The following is a 26276-nucleotide window of genomic DNA, read 5'->3' on the forward strand; positions in this document are numbered from 1 at the left end:
TCGTCCTCGTGCTAAGCTATACTGAACGCACCCGTCAATAGACATCAACTAGCCCGACAGAATAACATGTTATTTGTTAGATAGGTAGTCTTGTTGACCTAGTCGATAACTGTGTATACTTTCGTAGCCAAATGAGAAATGCGTGGCATCTTCTGCATCTAAAAATATTGACAAACAGTGCCAACTGCCCCATTCCATGTCTAAACAATATTTTACTGCCAGTGATCGTGTCTAGTCGGAAACGTCTGGCTGTCTGAGCTACACAGCGTGCTCTAGTACGTTATGTCCAGTGTAGATGGGACGAAAGTTATCGCATTCTTGCTCACATTTCATGTTTGATCGTGAACCGTCGACGACGACAAGTATTCTAAAACTATTCGAAATATATTCGGATTTTCAAAATGTTTACTCTTTGGTTCGAGGACCAAACGAAATAATGACTACTTGATTCGATTCAGGTCAATATTCGATTCGTTATTGGAAAGCTTCCTATATCTGTACACCTCTAAATATTCACGTCGCACAACTTTGCTAGTGCATGTGCCAAATCCGTAAGCCGGGAATAAAATGTTCTTATGTAGGCAGTGTTTGGGTGCCGTTAACTTTATCTAACTACGTGCATTGCACCACTGCTACAGGGACACACGGGTGGACAAAATCTACGGGCGATATCTACGCAATAGCTGTGGCAAAACGTGCCCCACCAGAGTAACAACGCCACAGTGACGACACCGTAGTGACGACACCACAGTGACCAGCAAGAGCACATACCTGTCGAGGAAAAGGAAGAGCTCCTCACTGGACCCTGCGGTGTGAGGGGTCGGCATTCGGCGAGCACTTGCTCTCGGCAATGCTTGTGCGCGTTGATCCCGCACTCTGCAGCAGAGAGAAGCTCACTTTTCAAAACATGCACACGTAGGCTGGGAAACATTTTCGTATACATCAACGACCAAGCTAAGGGACATTGAACCACGTTAAGTTGTGAAGAACCAGAAAGAAATACAAACAAAACGAAGGCTAGAACAGAGCATTCTGGGCGATACACGTAAAAAGAGCACACGTTTTCTACGATTTCCGTTGAAGTAAATTTGTGAACTGATATGATTGAGGGATTAGTGCCGCGTACGTGCAGCATAAAGTAATGTGCTTATCGTTCCTCGTGCAACATGTGTAGCAGTCATCAACTTGAAAGGGAACAGCAATTTTTTTCTTCATACGCCCATAGGGGTTAAACGCAGATGTCCTCCATAAAAGTCCTCATTGAGACTAAAAGTTACACAGGAAAGCTTATTGTTATGTATAAAGTTCTTATATTTGTACACATGCATCATGAGTTATCGTAGTTTTTAAAAACATTCGGTGTTCCTTTCCATACTGATGACGACTGTTCAGGCATCAGCTATACGACAGCAATGAAGCTGGGCCGCTATTTAGTAGCAATACCTTCTGCTCGATTCCAAACCATTCCTATCGTCCACAGGTCACGGCCGGCTTATCCAGTGGACAACGCGGGTGGAGCACCACTTTGACCGCTCACGAAGCGCAAAAAGCGCGAAAAGCCCGAAATGGCCGAAAAGTAGGCTTGCGCCAATTTTCAATATTTTTCGCGGGAAATAACTGTATACAACGCCAAATTTCGTAGAACAGTAGAACAACGCCAATTTCGTAGAACAGAATCCCCTTCGTATCTTTGGCTAGCGGCTCGGTCCCCCCCCCCTCCCTTCGGCGACGCTGATGGCAGAGAACCTTTCCCTAAAGATGGTTTCACGGCAGGACTGCCCGCCCTGCCGTGAAACCACACCTCGAAAAGACATTTGCGCTGCCGTGAAAGCACACCTCAAGTCGAAATTCGCATATAACCCGCGACCCGACTTTGCTGTCAATTTTTTGAAAATTTTCTATCGCGTTATGCGCGCAAGGTTCCAACGTTACAAGTGTCTGGCTCGATTTTTCGGACATAAACGCGCGAGATAGCGTTAGAAATTGCGGCCGCCATTCAGCTTGTACCCCGTTAATCTCGCTTTCCCATGCGATATGCATGGTTTTCGGCTTCCAGAGAGTCGCACTAGCGCAACAAATATATTTGCGTCGACACGGTACTACACCGTAACGTTCGACACTCGTGTCAAGGTTTCATGCGAAGTCGACAACTGTTTGAACTATTCGCTTCGAAATTATTCGGCACTAATTAATATTCACCTCGACTTTGGTCTGAACCAAAACATTGATATTCGCACAAGTCTAGCGATAAGGTATCGGAAAAGGCATCGCTACAAAAACGCGGCCCTGCTCTCTGACGGCGCTCTTCGCACTCACAACAAAAAAAAAAAAAAAAAAAAAAAAAAAGCTCCGTTACGAATCTGTATTTTTCAATGTAAATGTTAAGGCGAAGCCCAGTTTTCATAACACTTCCCACGCATGAATATCTTACTTCCTGCGCGACATACATAGCGCGACATACGTAAAGAGAAATAGTTATATATAAACAATTTGCAATGACACTCACTTTTGCACTTGAAGCCTTGCTTGATCAAGCCCCACAGCTGCAATAGTGACAGCGAAAAAGAGAAAACAATTACGAGTCACTCAGTTAAGAAATTGTGACAATATATGAAAGGTGGCTCTCAGTAAAGCTAGCGTACCCGGGCAGCAGTACGGTGTGAATGCTTATTCGATGCGAATTAATTAAACAAAACTGAAAGTGTACATCTTTTATTACCGCGCATGTAGTTGGGCGTGACATCTTTGGTCTCAGGAGAGTCAGTCAATTTCTTACGTCCTGCGCCGACTTTCTTATTATATTTTGGTTTCGCTTCTTTGTTATTTTATTGCGAAGAGCATTCTTAGCCCACTCCAGCTACTTTGGATCTATCTACCTAGCCTCTTTTCACCACTGAACAAAAAAAATCATATTAAATTTATCCGGCGCCGGGCGTAATTAACCCGTTTCCCATGGCCTCCTGAAGCAAAGCAGCCAGGTCATGAATGCCGGCGGACAGCGAGGGATTAATTCTCAGCATTAGCACGCTCCGCCACGCCACGGATCTAGGAGGCCACGCATCTAGGAGGCGATACTAAAGGACTTCGCATGGACTTCGCGGCGGAGCCGCTAGATAGCGCAGCGTGTCCAGAGAGAGAAGCGCGAGAGAGGAGTCCGGCTGCAGCGTACTACTCATACACGACGCTTTCAGCGGTGGCAATGCGGTGTATCGATATCTTGCTTCAATGCGCATCGCATTACGTCAACCGTCATCGTCAGATGGGCTCTGTAGAAATTGTTCTTCTTCCGATGTATCTTACCGCGACAAAAAGTCATGTCCTATGACACAGGGTTAGTAAATAATGTAGGTAACGTCACGCTGCGGTAACCAGGTTTGGACAGGAAAAGACGCGTAGATATGATCGATTATAAAGAGAGTAGAGGGGGGTTCCTCAGATATGAATTACAAATTTTTCAAGGACCTGAGACAATCCTAATTGGCGTGATTAAGTGCGAAAAATGGACCAACTGAAGGTCGAGTGCTGGTACAGAAGCAATCGACTCCACACCCCGTCGGAGCGTTCCGCAAACGCCATGAGAGAATAGCCATGCAGGAGCAGCGAAAAAAGCGGGGCGAGTGAGAACTTCGTGTCAACTGCTTATCGCAGTAATTGAATCAAGGTTGCGAAGAGTGATGACCTCTCGTCCCCTCACCCTACACGGCCCGACTGCTACAGAGAGAGAAAGGGAGCGCGCTGACCAGGCCGGTGCAGTGTATGCAGAAGGTGGGCCGGAAGTAGGTGGTCTCGTGGAAGTCGTGTCGGAACATGGCCCAGTTGGAGCGCAGCAGAAAGCGGCGGATGTCGTGTCGGCCCAGCAGCCGCCGCTGGCACTCCTCGGGCACCAGGCCCCGCAACGCAGGAAAGCGGCACGTCACCGCCGCCACGTCCTCGGGGCTCAGGTAGCCGTCGCGGTCCGTGTCGTACTCGTGGAACACCTCCTGCGCGAGTTGCAGGCCGAATATAGTATTACGGCACACTTCGTCCCTCCCGCGGAAGACAGAGTCAAACACACAATTACAGGGTACAGACCCCGTCAAGCCTTTTGTGGCTTTTAGTCTGTGCACCCAGCATTTTGTGCATGCTATCAATGTGCCATAATGCCGAAATAAAATTAATGAAATGCGGCTGTATATAGGCGTAGTGCTACGCGCGCGCACGCGCACTACACGCACGCACGATCACACACACGCACTCACGTACACACATGCGGTTGAGTGTTCCGCGTCAGCAGCCACGGTCGCGAGTGGCACTAGCCGGCACTCCCCCATGGCTACATCTAGTAACTATAAACAAGCATCCAAGAAACTGCACTAGAGAACGTACTTCCGATACGGGTAGCTCAATAGTAGACCATCGCACGCGTATAATGAGCAATATACGGATTAGGCTTCCCCCGGCGGCAACTTTCTACCCTTCAATGAATATAAGCAACAGTGAATTCCTCCTATGCTTTCCCTGGCTTCATTGTGCTGTTGGCTTCGTGTGCTTGTAAAACACACACGACGACAACATTTACGTGCTTCATTCCTAAGCCGCACTTATTTGGCAATTATCGTGCACGCTTAACTCCGCATTACTACACTTTCGTCACCAGTCTCATGTCTAATGACTGTTCCGATGTGGCCGTCCAATACGGAAACGCTTGCACCCCGCTTACTCATCCCTTTTTTGGAATTATAAATTTCGTGCAAAGATCGACAGTCACGTGATGAGCCGCATGCGAGTTATGATTTCTGTCGACATACATGACTGACCACCCAAATTTATGCCTTGACATATGTGGCGGAGGGCCACTATGAGATTGAGGTTCTCCAAAAAGTCAGAATTGAAGCTGCTTGATTTATTCGTCGTAGTCTTCGGCTTACAAAGTCATTATGTTAAGTCAGTCGCAGCTATGGAGACCACGACAGCCTCGTCTCGACTTACCTCCACCATATCGCAGATCTGTTTCTCGACCAGAGCCAGGTCAGTTCCTTCCGGGACTTTGGATGCAAATTCCATAGCGAGGGGCTTCGACGGAGATACCTGCAACAACGCAACAGAAGCCAGTCGTACCCAGCGACACGAAATGAAGGTAATGTCCCGACATACCCGTGACATTACTTGAAAGTGAAGACTGGAAATTGCCTCGCACAGAACATACATACAAGAGAAGCAACTGATTAAAGTAATAGTAAAGATACCTTACATTTGTGTGCGACTCTCCTAAGCATCACAGGCAGGTTAAGAATGGTTTTCCATATAAGTGGTTTCGAGCTCAAGTGCTAGAAGCAGAATGAAAGCGGAAATACGTACCATGGGTGCCTTTGGTTCTCTGGCAAGAGAAAGTTCAAAGATCTCGTCCTCGGTGTAGGCTGTGTCCAGGGAAAGCTGCAAGCAACAGAAAAGGCCCCCCTGATAAACCGAGTCCTGCATGCGTCGGTTTAGGCACATGTGGTCACGTGCTAGCGCGGGCGCATACCGGGAAAAGTGACGCTAGCGGAGACGACGCTGCGTTCAACTAAAACTCGCACAAGCTTTATGGGAATGAGCGAATGCGTTCAACCTATCTACTGGCATGAAAGAGTCGGCAGCAAAACTATCATCACGGTGGTATACTAAATAGCTGTCGTCGCACTGCGAGGGACGCCGATATTGAAAGCAGTTAACCTCCGCCATGACGTCACTGAAGTGAGCGAACGTAATTTGCTGGCGCATACATATATATTACTTCTCTTTGAGATGGACAACGATGCATTTGTCACCCTATACTCTTAGGTTGTCACTGACTTTGCTTATGTGTCTTTTTTTTTTTCCGAGGACAAAGTCGCGCCGCACAATAACGCTTGTAGCGTACTAAAGGCGGTAACAATTTCACAATATATCGCCGCCACTGTACCCTGGTATTGCGGCACCTGACGCCAAAGCTGTTTAACACATGCACAGCGCAAATCCCCCCCCCCCCCCCCCCCCCCCCCCACTGCTTATTCGGGCTTGGAAAGGTATACACCTGAGTACCTTGAGCGTGTTGATGAGGTCCATGCTGACGTCGAGGGGCGGAGGCGAGTGCTGCAGCTCCCAGAGTTCTTGGAATATGTGCGACAGCTGCGCCATCTTGCGCAGGTTGATCATGCCGTCCACAACGTCCGGCAGCGCCACGTGCACCGAGATCAGGTCCTTCATGTGCACACCCCTGCGAAATGTCATGTGATGCGGGTCACCAGTGGGAGGCAACAGACTCAGGAAATCGTACTGAATGGGTCACAAGGTCGCGGTGACATTGCACGTTTCCCGTATAACCCGTACAATAATTATGCGAATTTTTCAACAATTTTGCGTTATCTACGTGAGGCGAATGTGGAAATTACGTAAGACCGTTGTAGTGGTGCCCGAAAGATGAAGTATTGATACCGATATGAAACAATTATACAACTACACGAACTAAGGTTCGTAGTTTTATCGGCAGAATAAATTGCAGTAAACATTCGCTTAAAAATAAATTAAGAAGCACGGTGCCACGTGCGCACAGATGAACACGAACCGAACGCACTCGATGACAGCGAACATTCGCTGTCACAACGCTGGCGTGATGAAGAGCGTTGGTCGCGGGGAGCGAACACTTCTTCGTGCTGCCTCTCACTTCAACGCGTCTCCGACACTTGAGATTACGCGACCTCCAACACTAGTTTATTTGATGATGATGATGATGATGTAAAAATTATGGGGTTTTACGTGCCAGAACCGCGATCTGATTAAAAGGCACGCCGTAGTGGGGGACTCCGGAATAGTTTGGACCACCTGGGGTTCTTTAACGTGCACCTAAATCTAGGTACACGGATGTTTTCGCATTTCGCCCTCGTGATGATGATCATGATAATGATGATGTCAATTAATCACGTATTCGACCAATGACTCACAGGATAGGTATGCGGAAGTCCCGTGCCTCGGCGAGTGCCTTGCGGTAGTTGCAGAAGTTGCCCCCCGAGGAGAGCAGGGCGGCGAACTGCGCCAGCGTCCGCCTCGTCTCCCCCGAGAGGCAGGTGGTCGTCTGAGACAGCCTCGCCAGCGCGCTGTGGTTCAGTCCACCCACGACGGCCATCAGGGAGCTGAAGTTCTGCAGCTCCAGCAGGTTCTACGGACAGACACCGCGAGACGATATAACCACATCGAGTCAACTATACCTCCTGCAGCGACAGCTGCCCTTACAAAGCAACGGAAACCAGTTAGCATCGCGGAGGGATGAACAATGTGAGGCTCTGCGTTGCCGCCATGGATTTCTGCTCGCGGTAGTAAAACAGACACCGAAGTGATGTGGAAGCATAAAGCCCCGTCCTTATACTTAACACCGCGATAAAGTTACGAGTGTACTTTAAGGTGTTGTATGGTGCCCGCAGTTGCGGCGTTCCGCTTTTGCAAACGCGGTGGTTATACTCTCGAAGGCCGTGCTTCTTGCGTATTTCGCTCCTCGTCTTCAAACAAGCGGATAATGCGCTCCCCACGAGCCTCGAATGCATGAAGGACTCCGAGTTGGTTGTACTGAATTATATTTAGAGCCAAGAGCCAACTTCAAAACAAGCGTTGGTGTCGGCTTCGTAAATCGAGTCTCAGAAAAATACTTCACCACTCTTAATGCTGCTCTTACCTTTAATGGTTCTGGGAGAATACGTTTGTAACAAATCTCCTTGACAATGGTAGCCGTCGCAATCGTAACTACCATCACGCGTAAATGCATCGCGAAGTATTGCATACGAAGTATTGAAGTATTAGGCGCAGCGTTAAAGCGTTCACACGACGAGACAAGCAATCATGCGCATGCACTACGGCCATGGACTGCTCGGCAGAGTCGGTGGTGATGACAATCAAGCCCTCAATAAACTACTGGTCTATAAGTCACGGCTTAGTACCAGAGCCGACCAGTGACGTTGAAGACGCGACGTGGCCTCGAACGTCCGAACGCGATCAGTTCTCGCCAGTGTATATTCGCCCCCGCAATGAACAAACCAGAGAAGGCGGCAGTGGAGAACGCAGACGCACCTTAGCGACGTCGACGAACTTTGTGACGACGTCTGCTCGCTGCTGCGGTGTGGACCGCGAGAGCACCATGCACTGGGTCCACTGGGAGAGGCCGTTGAACTGCGAGATGGAGCGCTCCAGGCGAGGGTTATCCGCCAGCGTGCCCTGCTCGGCGTACTGCTTGAAGTCCAGGAACTGAAATAAGTTCGCGCAAAAAAGGAAACGGGCGAACTTGTGACTTTCCCATACAGACATCGTTAAACTGAATCATTTGATTTAACCCTGTAATGCCCTAACCCAGCTCCACATCAAGGAAAATTAAAGCAGCTTGTTTATGTTTACTTCTGGTAATGGAGAGTATATGTGCGCCAGAAATATCAAACGTGACCATAGTAAAATGCAGCAGCAGAACATAATCGCGAGTCACCGTGTGTAATTCCCATACCGGATAACCGGTGGTCCACTGGATTGACACCAGGGATGCTCAGCCAAAGCAAACATGTCCGAGGGTGTCAACAGACAATATCGAGTGACCGAAAGGTCAAAGTATACAGTAGAAGGGTCAGCTTTTGAGATGCTAGACGAACACACAGGACGCAACAGAAGAATAGCTGGGTTGATTGGCAAAGCAATGAAAGGTGGTAGCACGAATTGACAATGTATAGGCGTTTTGCGTTTCCGGTCCACAATGCAATAACGGTTAAGCAGACGTTATAACACCATCCCGTTGGATCATGTATGACCTGTCTTGAGCGAATTCTCCGTCTAGGGTGCAGTCGGCAACAACAGAATAAACGTGATTATAGTAGGCTTGTGCGAGTATTCGATATTTTCGAATATTAAATCAAAGATTAATGTCATTTGATATTCGCTACGGCTCGAATTTTAGTATTTCAAGTTTTCGAAGTATTCGAAACAAACGAATATGCGTATGGTTCCGCGTGTAAGCAGTACCCCAACCCGGAAAGCAGTGATCCGCGGAAATAACTACATACAGTGCCCGAACCTTTGTAAAATCAGTCTTCCTTCACGGATGCAAGATTAGTCCACGTCATATCAGCTGCTCTGTGGTCCACCTCTTCGGAGGACAGAGAACGTTGACCACAAGGTGGTTTTGCGGCAACGCGCGACGCACTGCTGTGAAACCACCTCGAGACACAATTTGCACTGCCGTGAAGCCACACCTCAAGTCAAAAGTCACATGTCATCGGCACCCCGATTTTCATTTTCATTTTTTTCCCTCTGTACGGTTGCACAACGGAAAGCGTTAAGCTTGCGTGTAGCTAGAAAGCATCAAGTTGAAGTTGCGCTCCACAGCATAACCCTTTGAGGCACCGATTAATTCTGTTGATTAAAAACTTACTTTCACCGCATTTCTTGTGTCTTCATAATCATTAAGAGCATACAGCTGCAGAAAAGATTAAGAATCTTAAATTATTTAGTAAGTTTTTTCCAGTTTACAGAATGTGGACTCCTTCCAAGAACTCACTACAGGAACATCAAATATGATAAAATCAACTATTTCATATCTAGCGGGCTTAAAAAGCACCTATCTAGCCACTTGAAAATAATGCCTGGTGCAAAACATTGTGAAAAACAATAAAAGAAGTGGACCTGCTGTATACAACAACAGCCAGACACCGATCAATAACACCCAATCGTCGACCTTCCCACTGGATTTATTAAAACATTCTGCCCTTTTTATTGAGACTTGCAGCCCTATTCCAATCAGAAGTGTTTGAAGGTGTATGCAACACGTTTTGAATATCAATCATTACACTTATCAATGCCTTTGCTGATGATGCGCTATCTTGGTTTACACAATTGTGCACACAGCTCCTCAAAGGGATAGACTGCCGGTGTCGCGCAGTCAAGGTCGCACTTCACAGCACCACGACGACGCACGACGGGCGAACGCGAAACTCGCCCGTGGCCTCAACCACCACAATTTTTAGCTAGACTGAAACCGAACAGCGAGCAAGAACGTGTGAACAAATTTTCTCTGCTGCTGAAGTTGTAAAAAATGTGGAAATTGCACTTCTGCATGAAAACGCCTTGCCAACTTACCGGCTACAATTTGTAAAGTGCAATGTGTTGTAAAGTAATTAATTTTTAAATTAATTAGTGAAATTTTGGTAATTAGCTGAATATGTGTTTCGATTTCTTGTTCTAGTATATTTCCGCTTCTTTGAATTATCCAGCTCAAGGACAAGAATTATGCCATCTGCCGCCGGCGATTTTTAAAAATTCCGGAAAACTTAAAACCGATCAGCCATAACGCGAAGCCAGGGAGCGAGAGTTCATACATTTCAATGGGGGGCGCGAGATACGCTTGACGCGGCCCTTTTGTACAGAGCGTGGTACTCAGGGGTCCGTCGCGGCCTCCGAGCGTGACATCACGGCTCAAAGCACGCAGACGCTCCGTTACCTAGGAAGAGCCTTTGATCGCGGCGGCGATGATGACGATGATAATGACAGCGGTTAAGAACGAAGATAGTAACGACAAGAATCACGAAGACGACGACCTCGGACTTTCGACTACTAATTCTCGGCCCATGGCCTGACACTGCAACTTAAGTGCTCACAACTAAAGCGCTGTTCATGTTCCTGCATGGCACGAAAGTAGACTAGTGGTTCTAGTAGGGGCACCGTCTAATGTACATAAGCACTGGCCACTTCTTTTCTCATCATCCCAGCCCTTTCCCTCCCCTTCCCTGTTCCCCTGTGGAGAGTAGCAGACTACCAGCTCAGGTCGACCTCTCTGTCTTTCCTATGAATAAAATCTTTCTCTCTCTCTAAGCTTAGCCTTATTAACATCAAACCTCTTTGCCTCTGGCGCATCTCAGTTAGGTGCCAGCCACAGGTAGCTGCTATGCATCAGTTCATTGAAGTATCTCAAAAATTACGCTGCGGGGTGTGTCAAGCGTGGTGTACTATTGTTTTCGTGTAGTAAGCCTTATCGCAATTTTGGTTATCCTTAAGTTGCGCAACGAGTCTTTTTTTTTGTTGTCTTTCTTTTTTTCTCCTTTTGTTCTCTGTCGTGTGTGCCTCCAGCGTGGTCATTCCTCCTCGCCGCATGTTGAGGCCACAGCATGCAACAACGGCGAGGAGGAGGGCGATCGGCGGCACTCACGGTGATGCGCTTCATGACCTTGTGCTCCAGGTAGGTGAGGTGGTCGGCTAGTTCGCGCGGCTCGAGGTGGTCGAACACGAGCGACACCTTGCGCGTGTGCTTGGCGAGCGGCAGCCGCACGGAGACGGCCCGCGCCCACTCGGAGCGCGGCGAGGGCCTCCGGGTCAGGTCCACCAGGTCGGCCAGCACCGAGTGGCCCTCCTGGCGCAGCCGAGACTGCAGCGCCGCCAGCCGCGCCACCACGCCCTCGGCCTCCAGGTGCTGGGGGAACTTGAGCATCCAGTATCTGTTTGCCCGGGCAGACAGAGAGATGTCGACCAGATAAACAAAAGCGTCCGGTTAATAACTATACCCTACGCTGGGGGAATAGAGATATTAGAGAAAGGAAAGCGACCTAATGGACCTCAATAAAGTTTTTTTCCATCCATCCATCCATCTTCGCAGCAGCACGGACAACGGGAGAGTCTCAAAACCACTCTGCGGAAATGCTATCCAGAAAGCCCAAGCACCCCTCCACATCATGGAAGATTAGGACAGCTTGTTCACATTTACTTCTGGCCATGAAGAGTACATTGGTAATAAAAAGCTATGCAAATGTGTTAACATTATCATGTAGTTATTACTTAGTAATTGGTTGTCAGAACTATCAACAGCTGTAAACTCCCTGCAACGTATCAAGAGCGCTACTATGGTCTTTCCGTTAAATTTCCCGCGCTTAAATTAATATTTCGATGTAATAAACTAAGCGAATTAAACATGACACCTTGTGGTGTTATTTAAGCTTACAATGAAGAGAAATACCGAATCAGTTTCAGCTGCCTGTATGTGTAGGTCACATTTCTGAATATCCCTCTCTAATTTTTCAGCAGACAAGTTTGGTTGTTATCAGAGAAAACTGACGCCGCACTTAAAATTTCGCGGACAGACCGCGGCGCTTATGACGTAGCCCTTTGATTTTATGGTCGAATATTGCTTACCTGAACACCTGGCACACCTGTGCCTTGTGCTTGTAAATGGGACAGTGCGTTGAGTGCTGCAGGGTATGAACACAGGGCAACACGCATCGATGCTGAGTATTGCTGGTCATGTATCTGGTGCGTGTATCAGGGATCACAACGCATGAACAGCACCTATATATACCCAGCGACGAAAATCGTTCTAGCGTAATTCACACGCACATGCACGCATGCACCCCCCCCCCCCCCCCCCACACACACACACACACACTGACTCGCACACACGCAAACGCTCACGCACGCAGGAACACACACATTGGTACTGGTACTGTACTCGTACTACGGTATAATACGGTAGTGCCTGGCGTATAGGCGAGATTCGCTATTGCTAAAGTGAATAGCAAGTATAGACTTTGTACGCACGGCCGCAGCCTACAGTGGCGCACACGTGAGGAAAGGATACTGGTCGACGAGGCATCGTGCCAGCTTCTCAGATTTGATGAACCACTGGTGCATGAGGAGGAAAATGTAGGGAAACCGGTTGTCGTCGTCCTCCAGGCCACCGATGGGCACTGCGATCAGGAGAGAGAGAGGTCAACAGGCAAACACTGGGCTTACTGAAACAACTACTCATGCTCGTGTGAAACACTTCTCGTTTTAGTTAAAAGACAAATGTGTGGAGGCGTCAAGTGATTAACACTGGTCGAACAAGGGGTCATCGCCATTACCGCTTCGACAGGGGGAATTATCTTCATCAGGGCCAATGTTTCGACAAGGGGACCCGCAACGTTGGTCTGAAACGTACCTTGTTTGACCATAGTTATAATTGATTGTGACTACGTCGCAGCAACTGCCATGAAGACGGGACGAGATACCTTAAAGCTGTCGAATAAATAATTTCTGTTTTGCATATTTTCCCAATATATTTGTATTGTAAAAATTATTTATTAATAGAAAATTATTATTCTTTAATTTAGTCTTATTTTAAACGAGAGCCACCAAGTTTGATACCCCTGAGTGCAAACCAGCTAGGATGCACTCATGCGCTATACGAACAGATCGGTCGGCCCCTGCACGGTTTAGCCAATATTCAGAACTTTCGAATAACAATACCAATATCGACCAATTCGATTCCGTCGTCGAATCGTATCATCGCTATTCGTAAATGCGAATATTTCTCGAATAGTTTAGGAATATATCAAATCATCAACTGTACGCGATCGAAAATAAAATTGGAGCAGATGTAGTATTCGGCCATCGTAGATATAAAACGCGAGGAGTTATCGTACATCGTGCACAGCACGCTATACGTCGCTAAGGCAGATACATCTTTTCGGCTAAGCAGCTATGATTCACACTCACCGAAGAATCACGAGTACGCGAACAATACTCTTATTTGAACCTAGTGCTTCATTAGTGCGTTTAACAAACAACGTTTCATAATGGGCAACATAACGACAGAAGCTTGATAACGTTGTGAATATACTATAAGATGTGAACATCGTTTAATATTAATGGTAAGAACAGCGGCTCAGTGCTTCGAAAACTATTCGAAAATTATTCGATGTGCAATTTACTTCGGGCACTATTCGATTCGTATTCGATTCGGTCTCAAAATTACTATTCGCACGCCCCTATAGTTTAGCGAGGTAGACGCCCTGTAGGCGATTTCGCAGTGCGCATGGCTGTATGCTGCAACGTGATCTAGTGCCACATTGCTCAGCTTATCATTTTTGACAAGCTCAATTTGACACCTACACAATCTGATTGAATATGCACGTTCACACCGAAGGCAGGTGCCGCGAAAGCGGTGGAAATCTCCTCGCGGAGCGTGAAAGCGGGAGGAAAACCAGACGGCGAGCGCGATCTCTCCCGGACCGACTTTTTCCGTTTCCCACTTTGCCGCGGCCAATCAGAACGCAACGAGAAGGAGCCGACTTGTTCTTGCAAGGCCGGATGATTATTTTAAAAAATTCCAATTTAAGCTTATTAAAATTTATTACCTTCTAATTTGCTCGCCTTTCAAAAAGCACACATCTTCCTATAAAAAAAATGTCTCTACCATTAGCAAGCTTTATTTTAGAATTTCAACTGTTCCCTCACATCTACTTTTTCCATCTAGTTTTCTCTCCCCCCCCCCCCCCCCCCGCCACACCCGCTTAACCGCCGGCTTCTTGGCCAATCTACCGTAGTGGGTACGCGCGATAATATAGGAAGCAAGCAAGCAAGCAAACCCGCCAACGGCGCTACTCTGCTAGGAATTATGATGATGATGATGACGACGACGAACCTCTATCATGGATCGTACCCACTAAGGGGAATAGGCCAAGAGTCGTGCGGCAGTAGGTATGGTATAGTATGAAAAACTTTATTGAGGTCCTGCAGAGCGTGTCTAAACATACAGCGGGCCGCTCCCATGCGCGTAGGGACCGGAAAGCCAAGCCTCTCGGTCGCATCGTGGGCCAGCCGGACAGGCCAGAGTTGGTCGGCCAGAAGAGGGCTGCAGAGGGCCGCATCCCACCTGGCCGAGTTGTTATCAAATGTAGAGTGTGACCGGGCACACCGCCAGAGCATGTGATCTAATGTGGATATCTCTCCGCATGAGGGACAAGAATGGTCGCTGTAAGTATCTGGATCGACCGTGTGTAACAGACACGGGTCAAGATACTTTAGAAGCATGAATTGCTGGGCTAGTTGGTTGATGTTCTAAAGCGAAAAAAACCAGCGAAAACCAAGACGCAGGACCAGAAGGAGGCAAACACAAAACCGGCGACTGTGTGTGTGTTTGCCTCCTTCTGGTCCTGCGTCTTAGTTTTCACTGGTTTCTTTCTTTTTTTTTTTCGCTTTGGTTTAAGATACGTACTCGTTTGCAAAAACCGAAGTGTGAGAGCCTGAGCTCTGTTGAGCCGCGGGTGTGGAAGCGAATAAGTCCTGCGTGCGAGGTAAAAGTGTTTAGTAATCTCGTTGCAGGTAGAGGGAGTGTCCCTATTCTCGGGGGGGTCGTCTCCAAGCTGTCCGGGGTAGCGCGGTAGGTTAGGTCGGCGCAGCCCCCTGAGCCGGCTCGTTGATGTTGGGGGGAGCACCCTCTATCTGACCCTGATGTGCTGGAAACCAACAAATGAAGTGGTGTGTGATTTCCTTACCCTCGAGTAGCCGGAGGGCCTGCTTAGAAATAATGCGCCTTTTTCAAATGCTCTAACTGCAGAGCTCGAGTCGCTATAAATAGCGTTTAGCTTGTCATCAAGTATCAGGCTAGTGCGACTGCCATCTGCTGCAGCAATTTCTGAGTTCCTGGCCCAGACCGAGGCAGCATTGGCAATTGTTGTTTAGAATCGACGGTTACAATTGTGAAGGCTTGGCGTCCTTCATAGGAGGCAGCTTCCACAAAGCTGACCTGTCGCTAATCACTGTATATTTGCTTAAAGATGGTGGCAGCTCTCGCTTTCCTTTACCGCGGTTATGATCGCGGTGCATGTTTCTAGGGATGGGTGCCACCGTAATGCAGCCGGGCGGCAGTAGGTTGCTAAAGAAAATTGTTATTTGAAAATGAGAAACGGAAGGTAACAGAAAAAAAAAACGAAAGATTTTGGAATAACTAGACTAGTATGCCAGCGAGCAGTCAGACTGACTAAAGGGTGAATTTTAAAAGAGGTTGCAAGCAAGGACAGAATAAATTCAATGTTAATAAAGAATTTGGAGAAACCATTTTCAGTGAAATGAATGTTGATCTGAATGCTGAATTAATAAAGCTACGATAATTAACAGGGTAATCCCCACTAGAGAAGTGGCCAGCAGAATGCCGACTATCTCGTCGTCTTCGTCCGAGCTGATCATCCGGCTCAGGCAACTAGAGGGCGGCAACGCGCAAACAGCTGACAGTTATCGGAAGTGCTCTGGGGGCGTTGGAGTTTCGCACACTCGCGGACGCCGCGGCCAGTCAGTCCAGCCGGTCGGTCTGACAACTCCGCACGCTCTCCGTGAAAAATCCGCTCGCTTTTTGCCGCTCCCCGCTCTCCCGCTTGGCCAGTGTGAACGTCCCTAAAGCGCGGGAGAGTAACGTAGGCCCCATAGTAGCTGATAGTTATTGATATGCTGAAGCAAGTCTGCAGCAACGAGTAGTTCAGGAAACTAGTTACTTATTAATTAATTGCTGTGCTAGGTTCACTCAGAAACATTTCGTTGTTTTTCGTACGAACGTACTCAACATGATCCGAAGAAAGGTGAACAAGTTATTCTAACCTTCCTTCACTGGGAATGAAGCTTTGTGGGGCTATAGGCACTGGGCGACGCGGCTGGAGCCGCGTATACCGGTTCCTATAAGGAAGACCTGCCCAGGTACTGTTTCCTCGCGTAAAGGTCTTCCACTTACAGTTAGGCCGTACCTTTCCGGACTGATCTTAAATATTCTGTTGTTCTCAAGAACCATTGCCACTTGGAATTCACTACCTGCGGATGTGGTGTATACCGAACAATGTTCACGTGTTCCACCCCGATTTAAGCCCGCCCCCTCCCTTCTTAATGCTTTAATGGCGCTGCGGGTCAGGTATGAACAAAGAATAAACATGTTGTTGGCGTTTCTTCCTTAAGTTAGACCAGTGTAACTTTATCCCAAAATAAATACGTTCCAGCATACAGGGCCAGTAGCTTTTCTTTTTTCTTTTTTTTTCTTTTTTTTTTCGCTAGCTGTCGCCGGTATCGCAATTATCACCATCCATGCTCACCGTGTGCTACGTTAATAGACAGCTTTAGCAGAGCGCCGCTTGCGCTCCACTCCGCTCAGATTTCACGCTCTGAGATGCTGCAGGGAACTGCGTAGATTTCGCACCTAATAAGCGCGTCTTGCCAAGACGCGAGCGACGCGCTATCGACTCGGCTTCAAAACGACGAAGAGGCCAAGTAGACACGCTGTCACGCTTCGCTCAGTCGGCTTTGTAGCGGAGCGAGGGATGCGGTCTTCGTTCCGCTGCCTGTATGAGCGTTGTGCGCACGCGCAATTGCGTTCCCGCTAAGCGGTTGTGTAGCATTTGCTAGCATATGCCGGTCTGAGCGGAGCGTACAGCAAGCGCTCAGCTAAACCACTCTAATGTCCCACGTAGTACCTCCAAAGTGCGCGAAGAAGGACTTTAGGGAAAATACTGCCTGCAACGACAAGTGTATGTCGTCGCAAATTTTGAGAACTGACATCCCGGAATCGACGTCGGTGTATCTATAGTACCGATTCGTATAAGCAGACGCACCTTTGAATACTGGCGAGCTGGCAACAAGGTCGCTGAAGCCACTGCTCAAGAAGCTTAAACGACGAATTTTATTCAACGAGCTGCTTAAAGTTATAACAAGATCTCTGGGATCCTCAACCTGCGAATAATACGACGCTCTGGCACTGCCGCTATAGCTAAACCTCGCCGCGCTTGCGCAGGTCGTGTATGTGACAACGTCAACGATAGAATGGTATCACCCCTGTTTTACGTCACTTCAGTGTGAAAGGTATAACTTAAATTTGCGTCTTTTAAAGCACTCTCCAGACTCGAGTGAAAGCAGCCCACGTCCCTCATTTTGTGACGTTCCTTTGCATTTTATTTTTCTCACCGTTCTTGGCGCCGACGGGCATATCCCATGGCGATAACGGCGCGCCGATACAGCGTCCGGGCCAAATAATGACGAAATGCGGTCCCGGATCACAATATGTTCTTTTCAACCATCTTGGAACTCTCGGCCAACAGTTCCTGAGGTCACATGTGCACGGTCCGAGCCGTCGCGTAGTACAGCCACGCGATGCAGTCGCGCGCGCGGCAGGCGAATATAGTCAGGCGTTTCAAGCGTGTCAAGCAGCGGCCAGCAAAGTCAGATACGCATACGCCGGTGACGCCGGTATCACCGGAAATTTGGGCCCTGTACAGTTAGTTCAGCGTGTCCAGCGTCGCCCGCAGCCATGCGGCGATAAGCTTTTGCCGCAGCGCATGCGCACACGTGCGTGGCAGGCGAGCGCTTTTTCATTTGCAAAGGCGCAAACTCGGCGCAATCACTTCAGTTCAACCAAACTCTACAAGGCAGCATGCTGCCAGCCAGCCAAGTCAGTGCGCGATGCACTCTGTTCTATCGGCTCTGGCGTAAGATAGGACATGTATTCCCGCGCCGGCCACGTATTCCCGCGCCGGCCAGGCCAAAGCGCGCTTAGCGACGCCAGTCACGCTGAGTGTGCGGTGACCTTATAGACTATAATGTGGCCGCGTTACGCCGGACTATATCCGCGCCTTAAGCGTGGCACAATCTTCCGGTACGGCGCAGAAGGCTGGCGCGTTCGTTGCGATGTGACTGCTGTAACCACGTTCCTCCACTCCGACTGCATCTATGTAAGAACTGTGCGCGTTTGCGGCTGAGAGAATTTAGTCGGAAGCTCAACGTGCAAGGAAGAGCGACGCTCGTGTGCATTATTATACTACGTTTTGAACCGACACGGTTTGGCCAATCATTGCCCGCTGCTAATGCTTTGATCGTCGTTCTCGTTTTGGGCTCTCCGTAAACGTGAAGCGCGAAAGTCTTGATGCCCAATAGGTGCCGAGCATCGGAGTGCCGCGCGAACCATACACTGGAGAGCCGAAAGTGACAGTGGTTTTCGCTTCGAAAAGAAGGAATGCAACGGATGAAGAAGGAACCCAACGGACTTCCAAGTAAGGATTACGAACTCGCAACAATTCAAGGGTGAGTAGCCCTCTCGCCACGCTAATCATTTGCCCCGCAACATATACTGCTCTGTGTACTCTGCACTCCACGCCAAGCATATTGTCATATACTTGAGAAGGATGTGGTTTGCTGGTCCAGCTGATATTTCATTCTTGATGCGAGCAGCGCGAGAGTAAGACTTGCTGCACAGGTGAGGAAGACTTGCGCTGTGTTCGTCTTTGCATCAAGTATTATTTTCGCGTCACTCGCCTCATCAACTCCTTGTCACAGTTGTCTCGGCAGTTTTGCACATAACACCTCGACGCAATGTGCTCCGTTCGGCATGCCGAAGGTGGTTTTAGGTATTGCGTGTCCTTTGCTGTTCTTTTTCTGCCATATATGGTAGTAACGAAGCTTGAAAATAACAACACGCATACGATTTCGTTTATTATAAGCCCCTCAGCTACGGCTTACGCTACATACAAGTACTGTCTTGAGCTATGGGAAAGGGAACACAGGAACGCGTGCCAGATAGTCACTGCCGACTTCGGATGATACACAGCGCAAAACTAAAGTGCAAACGGAAGCACATTTAGCTTAACCGGTAGCAGCCCTCCCACCCTTCGTTTCAGTGCATCTTGTCCGCAGGCAGCCAGTGATAACGCTGTCCTCCAAATCCCCGATCAATTGAGTTCAATGTCCGTGTGAACTCGCACTCACCTCCCTCAATATACGCTGTCGCTATTAAAGTTTAAACGTATCATAATGCAGCGAATTTCGAAACTAGCGAGAGTCCTTAGATAAACGCTGTCAAACTTGCGGTGAAAATACGCTGTTTTTCCTACTAACTCTTTTAATGAAGCACCTCTTTAATACATTCAAACTAAAAAGTTATCTGGAACACCAATGCAGTTCTTCGCACACTTTGAGAACGCATATCACGAAGTCGGAACTGGGCCGCGATTTTGTAGCGATGCCTTATGACTTATTTTACACTAGTCTTATCATCCACCGCTCACGGCCGGCTGATCCCGTTGATAACGCGTGCGGACCGTCGTTCTGACCACTGATAAAGCGCGATAAGCGCGAAAAGGCATTATTACTTTAAAGGCATCGCTACAAAATACCGGTCCTGGTGTCATTCTCCAAATTCGTTCCAAGTAGATGTGACTTGCGAATTCACCGACTAAAATTCTTGTTTTTCTTGACACAAATTCAGTCTTGTCATCCACCATTCACAGCCCGCTGATCCCGTTGATAACGCGGACGGAGCGCTGCTCTGACCACTGACAAATCGCGAGAAGGAATTACATTGACACAACATCGTTGTATCATCCCAACTATAGATAATAGATTATTGTAATACACGGTTTTATCAACCTTGACCCATCACCGTCACTACAACGTGACAATAACACGCGCGCCAGCGTTCTCTTTCGTCTACATGACTCAAGATAGCGTGTTCCATGCTTTAGGTTGTCCGAATCAGACTGTTCTGCTGTGTGCATGTCCCCCAACTGCTCAGCGCACTTATCAAAACTACAATTTCGAAAGCGTGGAGAGAAACCGGAACGGTCTTTTCCGCACCTTGTGTTCACTCAGCGCGTGAAACATATCCACTTAATGGACTGCCCTGACCTGATGTCCCTGTCCAGACCAGGGATTGCCCTGGCCTGGATGTAAATTATTCTGATGAGGGTATACAGACAGATTCCGAAAGCCGGACTAAGTTTTTTTTTCTTGTGGGTTCCTCTAACAACGCACCACTTGTTAGTGTACAGCCATCCTATACACGCAGGCAATGGGCTGTTTTACTGACTGCATGGAGCCAAACTGAGAATCACAAAGCCGATATTCTCTCCTGGGGCCAGACGCTGCATTTATTCCCTGCTCTTCGGTCATTGTGGTCAACTCACCAATCTGTCAGTTCGTCGGCATGTCTCGTCAACCTTCGCTTACAACGCAACACATCACGCCTTCGTTACGATTATTATTATGTTATTATTTACATCGCTGATGGAGGAGGAGAAAATAAGAGCTCCTTTAACAGCTTGACTGGCGCTCTCCTATATATATCTCCTGGATACAGCAAGTGGCACACGGTCATACATTTTAAAAATATATACAACGCACTCGCGAATGCGGAAAGCAGGACCTTGAGGCTTTAAATAAACACATTGTAAGCTTATATCTTATATTAGTAATAAGCAGTTAAGCGTACAAGGCAAGATGTTCCCAATGCTTCTCTCTCTCTCTCTCATTGGCTTGTAATATGCGACACACACTCACGGAAGCAGTCGATGAGGAACCTGAGCGCGGCGTCCAGGGAGGCAGCGCGGAGCGAGAACCCCGGCACGGCGGGGTTCTCGGTGTCCCAGACGAGGCCGTCCCGGGCAGGGCCCCCTCCGCTGGAGCCCATCGATCCCCCCTGGGGTCCCATCACCCGAGGCCCCACATGGCCGCCGGCCGCGCTGATGCTGCTGCTGCTGCTGCAACGGCCGCCGGGTCAGGACTCCTCCTGGCAGCAGCAGCCGCCGCCGTCTCTGCTTCTCGAGGTGCTGGTCTCACAGGTCGCCGACTCCGAGCGCTGCGTGCGTGCGTCGTCGGTCATCAGAGACGCGGCGTTTTTATTTCACGTGCAGTCGCAACATTTCGTGAGCACAGACACGGGATCGCGTGCCGCTCGGTAATACAAGTATAGAACACTGTGAACGAGCGACTATAGCGCACTTTAGTATTCTGTAGGTTCAGTGGATGATCGCGATCGCGTGTCGTCTGCTGCAGTCTACTGTGAGACCGCAAGTCACTGCGCATGCTCATGACACCACGTGTTCCGTCTAAAACACCCATGTACTTAGATTTATGTGCACGTTAATTAACCCCGGGTGGTCCAAATTATTCCGGAGTCCCCCACTACGGCGTGTCTCATAATCAAATCGTGTTTTTGGCACGTAAAGCCCCATTTTTAATTTCAACTTGCGGATTACGTGCTGCTGTGACGATACCAGACGACGCATGAGCGCGATTACGGAGTCCATTCGCTAAAACATATCCGCCGTAGCCTCCTATATGCTTACAGCTATAATTCGCGAGAGTGCGCCTCACTGACCCTGTGAGCCCGATCGAAAGACGTCAGTTTGTTCAGTACCATTCTGATGAATTCAAGTGGCGTTGCTTTCTAGCACAGCGGCTCGGGCACGAACGTTCGTGAAAAGAAAGTTCTGTGGAGAAAGGAACCTCTTCGCTAATCATTCATCGCGTACAGCCGTATCTAGGTAGCTGCTAAGAGCCTGGTTTCCTACAAAAATGATAAGACGAAACTCTGGCGCTGAGATCATTCAGCTACGACTGGAATAATAATAGTAATTATAATCTAATTTAGTTTCATCTTTGTGTCCGTGCCTACGGACGTTCGTGTCGCGTTATTTTTTAAACTTTATCTTTTTAAATTTCCTAGCAATCATACTTTTTCTACACACAGCAAGGTAAGAAGCCGCTGCAAACATGCATAGTCATTGCAGATTGGTGCATTTATGACGCAATATTTTGTTTAAAATGGTCCGTTTGCAAAGTCACAAAGCCGTCTCATTCCGTGAGGTGGGCCAGGTTCATGTGTCATTCATCATTTTCGTGATGTCTTAGTTGCAGCTCCCATAGATAGTATAGTTCCCTCCAGGAATTTTGTTTTTGCCATTTCTGTCGCAGTTGTAGGAAAAATATATGGTTGCGAGAACATTTTAAAGCTGCAATCGCGGGTCACTGTTGCCGCCGTACCGTAGCTTTCCGGTAATGATCATCACGGAGTTATTGCGAACATAAAACAAGATGAACGAAGCTTGAAGAAGAAAAGGTACTTCAAACGGTTTCGAAAAACACTCACGCTCCACAAAAATGCGGCGCCTAAAGGTCTTATTTTGTAACGGTTCGTTTCACTTTCCGTTATTTCATCATCCGTAGGACAGAGAGTTCGATCCTTGTGATAGCGGCAGCGTCCAAGCCAATGGAAAAGGACGAAAATAATGGAAGCTGGGATGCATCGTAACAAGGGATGGTCGCCAGAACCTTATATGCTGCAATGATAAACCAGTTCTGCAGAATCCCGCAAGGTAGCTTCATGAAAGGGAAAATTGCCATCCCGGACCACGGCAACTTTTCCCTTAACTGATAAGCTTTCTTTCTGAAGATACCCGCATGAGTTTCCTTTGTGGCTTTGTGCTACGTTCTGGTGGATGAGAATTTTTCCCTTCATGCATGCTGTAATTATCCACTTCATTTTCCATTTATTTCGCCCTCCTTCGGTGGCTCGGACACTGTAGTTATAAACGAGATCAGACGCTGAAATGACAAGAGAAGAATTGAATACTAAAATAAGTTCGTTGCGGCAATACCGTCCGGCACCCTCCCTTATTCGCCATCCGTCCCTTTTTTGCCTTGCTAGCCCGCCCACAGGGCTCACCATTCACACTCTGTTATGCATCGTGGAGGAATCTAACGAAGAGCCGAAACACCTCCTTTGTAAAGTGTCCGGTGTCCTCACGGGAACAAAATGTCACTTGCGCTTGTATGCAGAGCCATTCTACGCTTCAGTCCATCTATTAACGCTTTGCGTTCAGTGTAGAATTCAAGACGCCCTAGCAAATAACCCTTTCAGTCACGGTGTACACATTTGTGGACGCGACTTGTTTGTGTCATTTCTGGGCAGTTGTGGTAAGGAATAGACCACAAAAATTAAGCTTAGGGTAAATTGAACGTTCTGCTTACCTCAAGTACCTTCATTTTACTTCTGAGGGACCGAAGGTCGCTTTGGAGAAGGCACTACAGTGTTTGACGGGAGGTGTGATGTGGGACGTTTAGACAGCAATTGCGAAAGAATTTGATTCTTTCTAGTAATGCTTGCAACTAATAATTAACTTGTGCAAGTAATTCGCGTTCAGTTCTTTCTCAAGAAAAAACGTATCATTGCCGAACGTATCATTAGCTTGGCATAAAATTATGTAAATTTCGTACATTTATCGAGATCGATCATAATTCGTGACTAAAGGTGATAATGGTCAATGTCCACCAAGGCCCTCACAGCGCACACACGACGATGACGCGCGAGTTTCGGATGACAGGCAAGGCCGACGCACTTCAGCAATAGTCAGTGGAGTTTCCCGAAAAAAGAAACGCTGTGTTGTGCCGAAACGCGATGCCGGCGATGGTGTAGCGTTTACAGCGGGTGCACGTGTGCGCGGTATAAAAGTGCGAGCGGAAGTTGTCTCGATAAGTGCCCTCACGTCCCGGCAGATGAGCTGCACAAGCCAGCGCAGCGTGGCTGCAGATTGATCATTTTTCGCGCGGCAAGTTTGATTGTTTTCACACCTCTCCACTTTCGGCTGTGCTACTCTCAGCATCAAAATATTGTACCTAATGTCAGAACACACGCGAAGTGGAAATGGATCGAACGAACACGTGTCTACAATTCGGCAGCTAAAGGGAAAGAAAACAACACGCCAATGAAAAACAGCGTACTCATTAAAACAGCGAACGTGAAAAACAGCGAACTCATTAATTTGCTCTTAATACTGTCGCTCTTGAAAAACTGCTTTCAGTGAGAGCTTTGCAGGATACTGTGTCATTCGTATGACATTTTAAACGCTTACGGCACGGACTATCCAAACGGCATTTATTTTCTACCATACTTTGTTTGAATTCGTACATAAATTATACGAAATTACCTACACGAGAGCCTAGGCTAATAACCACTTCAACCTGCCTATTTGCAGAAATGTTTATGGAAAGCGAATAATGGAATTTAGTGGGGTTCTGATTTAGAATGCTATTCCGAGTAATTTTAAAACTAATAACTTTTTTACCAGCACTAAAAGAGTGTTTAATAAATATGTCAATTCCTATTATTGTGAGTCATGAAATTCATGGGTATTTCTTATTATTTTGAAAATTCGTGTGCGCCGAATATTCTGTTGCTGCAAACAACAACAACAACAAAAAAACATGTACCCTACACAATAGCCGTGATGCATATAGGCTCCAACAATGTTTTGAGTTTGCATATGTAAACATTTTAGTGAAAGCTAAATAAAATAAAGAACACAAATTTTGCATCACATAGCTCTCTGAAAGATTGTTCGCTTTTATCGCGGGGTTGCACAGGAAGGTCGTTTTCAACAGCAAAACCAACCAAAATAAATCAATGTCCTTGAATTGTCTCTATATTGCGCCACGTTCGAAAAAAACTTACAGCCAGCGAAAACACACTGCAGAAGGCACGTTTGTAAAGAATGACGCAACCACGCGAATAAAAAGACGCCTTGCATCACAATTGCGTATTTGAAAGCTATATTTTTTTTTCACATCTTCATACAATACGAATAGAAATGTAACACACTCGCCCACAAACAACGGGTTCGAGCGCCAGCGTCATCAGAGCACACAAATTGAGTCATCAAAACCAACTTGCGAAAGAGGTTTCCTACTTTCCGGAATAATTAGTTTTACAATTTAGTGCGCGGTCATCTGCGCTGGCTTTGCGCATAAGACGAACGCAGGTAATCAGCGGAAGCGACTGCGCAGTAAGTCGGAACAATGTCTTTTGAGCACAACGGTAAAGCACGCCTACGCAAACAATCGCATCATCTTTGTGAAAGAACACAAAGCACAAACTCCGTTTTTTGTGTGTGTGTGTCAACTCGATTTTTTTTTTTTTTTTGAAGCTAGAGCGCTTTCGACGACATGACAAAAGCGACGCGAACACACGCGAGAGGCTGCTGCGTATATACAGGGTCATCATTTTTAAGTTTTATGGAATTTTTAAAAATATCCTGCTGCAGATAACATAATTCTAGCCCTTGAGCTGAATTATTCAGAGAGGCGGACATTACCTGGACGAGAAATCGAACTAATGCCGCATCGGAATGGCTGATAGTGTTGTCTGTGATAGTTGCGGCAGCGAGGAAACAATCCAACATATCATGTGTCATTGTGTGTGCGTGCGTGCGTGTGTGTGTGTGTGCGTGTGTGTGTGCGTGTGTGTGTGTGTGCGTGTGTGTGTGTGCGCGTGTACGTGTGTGTGTGTGTGTGTGTGTGTGTGTGTGTGTGTGTGTGTGTGTGTGTGTGTGTGTGTGTGTGTGTGTGTGTGTGTGTGTGTGTGTGTGTGTGTGTGTGTGTGTGTGTGTGTGTGCGTGTGTGTGCATTGCAATTTACGAATTGTAGCCGGTGAGTTTGCGAGGCATATCCACTTGGAATGAATTGCCAGAATGACGCTAGTTTGGAGATATGCGCCATCAAATTTGCCCTAAAAATGCACTGCTGTTCCACGTACGTTTTTAACAAAACGCTCTTTTATGCATTGAAGCACGAAAGTAACTGAGACGTCCATGTATTTCGTTCCACACTTTGGGAAACATTATCTCGAAAATGGAGTCATTCTGGAAATTCATTTCAAGTGAATACGTCTTGCAAGCTCACCGGCTACAATTCGTAAATTGCAATAT

At 47.5% G+C, this 26276-nt stretch overlaps 1 protein-coding gene across 7 annotated transcripts in view; it reads right to left on the reverse strand.

Moving 5' to 3' along the window:
• The window catches only part of LOC119464396 (ras guanyl-releasing protein 3-like), a 125260-nt gene that overhangs the window by 63839 nt on the left and 35145 nt on the right, over nucleotides 1–26276 (reverse strand). For all 7 annotated transcript variants that reach the window (XM_049656254.1, XM_049656255.1, XM_049656258.1 and 4 more), the window contains 12 exons: nucleotides 21073–21370; nucleotides 12587–12695; nucleotides 12145–12258; nucleotides 11168–11453; nucleotides 8056–8229; nucleotides 6939–7153; nucleotides 6040–6214; nucleotides 5338–5412; nucleotides 4969–5067; nucleotides 3741–3980; nucleotides 2507–2543; nucleotides 772–876 (listed from right to left, as the gene is read on the reverse strand). In XM_049656254.1, the coding sequence (XP_049512211.1) occupies nucleotides 772–876; nucleotides 2507–2543; nucleotides 3741–3980; nucleotides 4969–5067; nucleotides 5338–5412; nucleotides 6040–6214; nucleotides 6939–7153; nucleotides 8056–8229; nucleotides 11168–11453; nucleotides 12145–12258; nucleotides 12587–12695; nucleotides 21073–21223 (1780 nt within the window). In that variant the 5' untranslated portion in view covers nucleotides 21224–21370. The remainder of the gene's footprint in view (nucleotides 1–771; nucleotides 877–2506; nucleotides 2544–3740; nucleotides 3981–4968; nucleotides 5068–5337; nucleotides 5413–6039; nucleotides 6215–6938; nucleotides 7154–8055; nucleotides 8230–11167; nucleotides 11454–12144; nucleotides 12259–12586; nucleotides 12696–21072; nucleotides 21371–26276) is intronic.

Source organism: Dermacentor silvarum, chromosome 9 (assembly GCF_013339745.2).
Source record: "Dermacentor silvarum isolate Dsil-2018 chromosome 9, BIME_Dsil_1.4, whole genome shotgun sequence".
Taxonomy (NCBI): Eukaryota; Metazoa; Arthropoda; class Arachnida; order Ixodida; family Ixodidae; genus Dermacentor; species Dermacentor silvarum.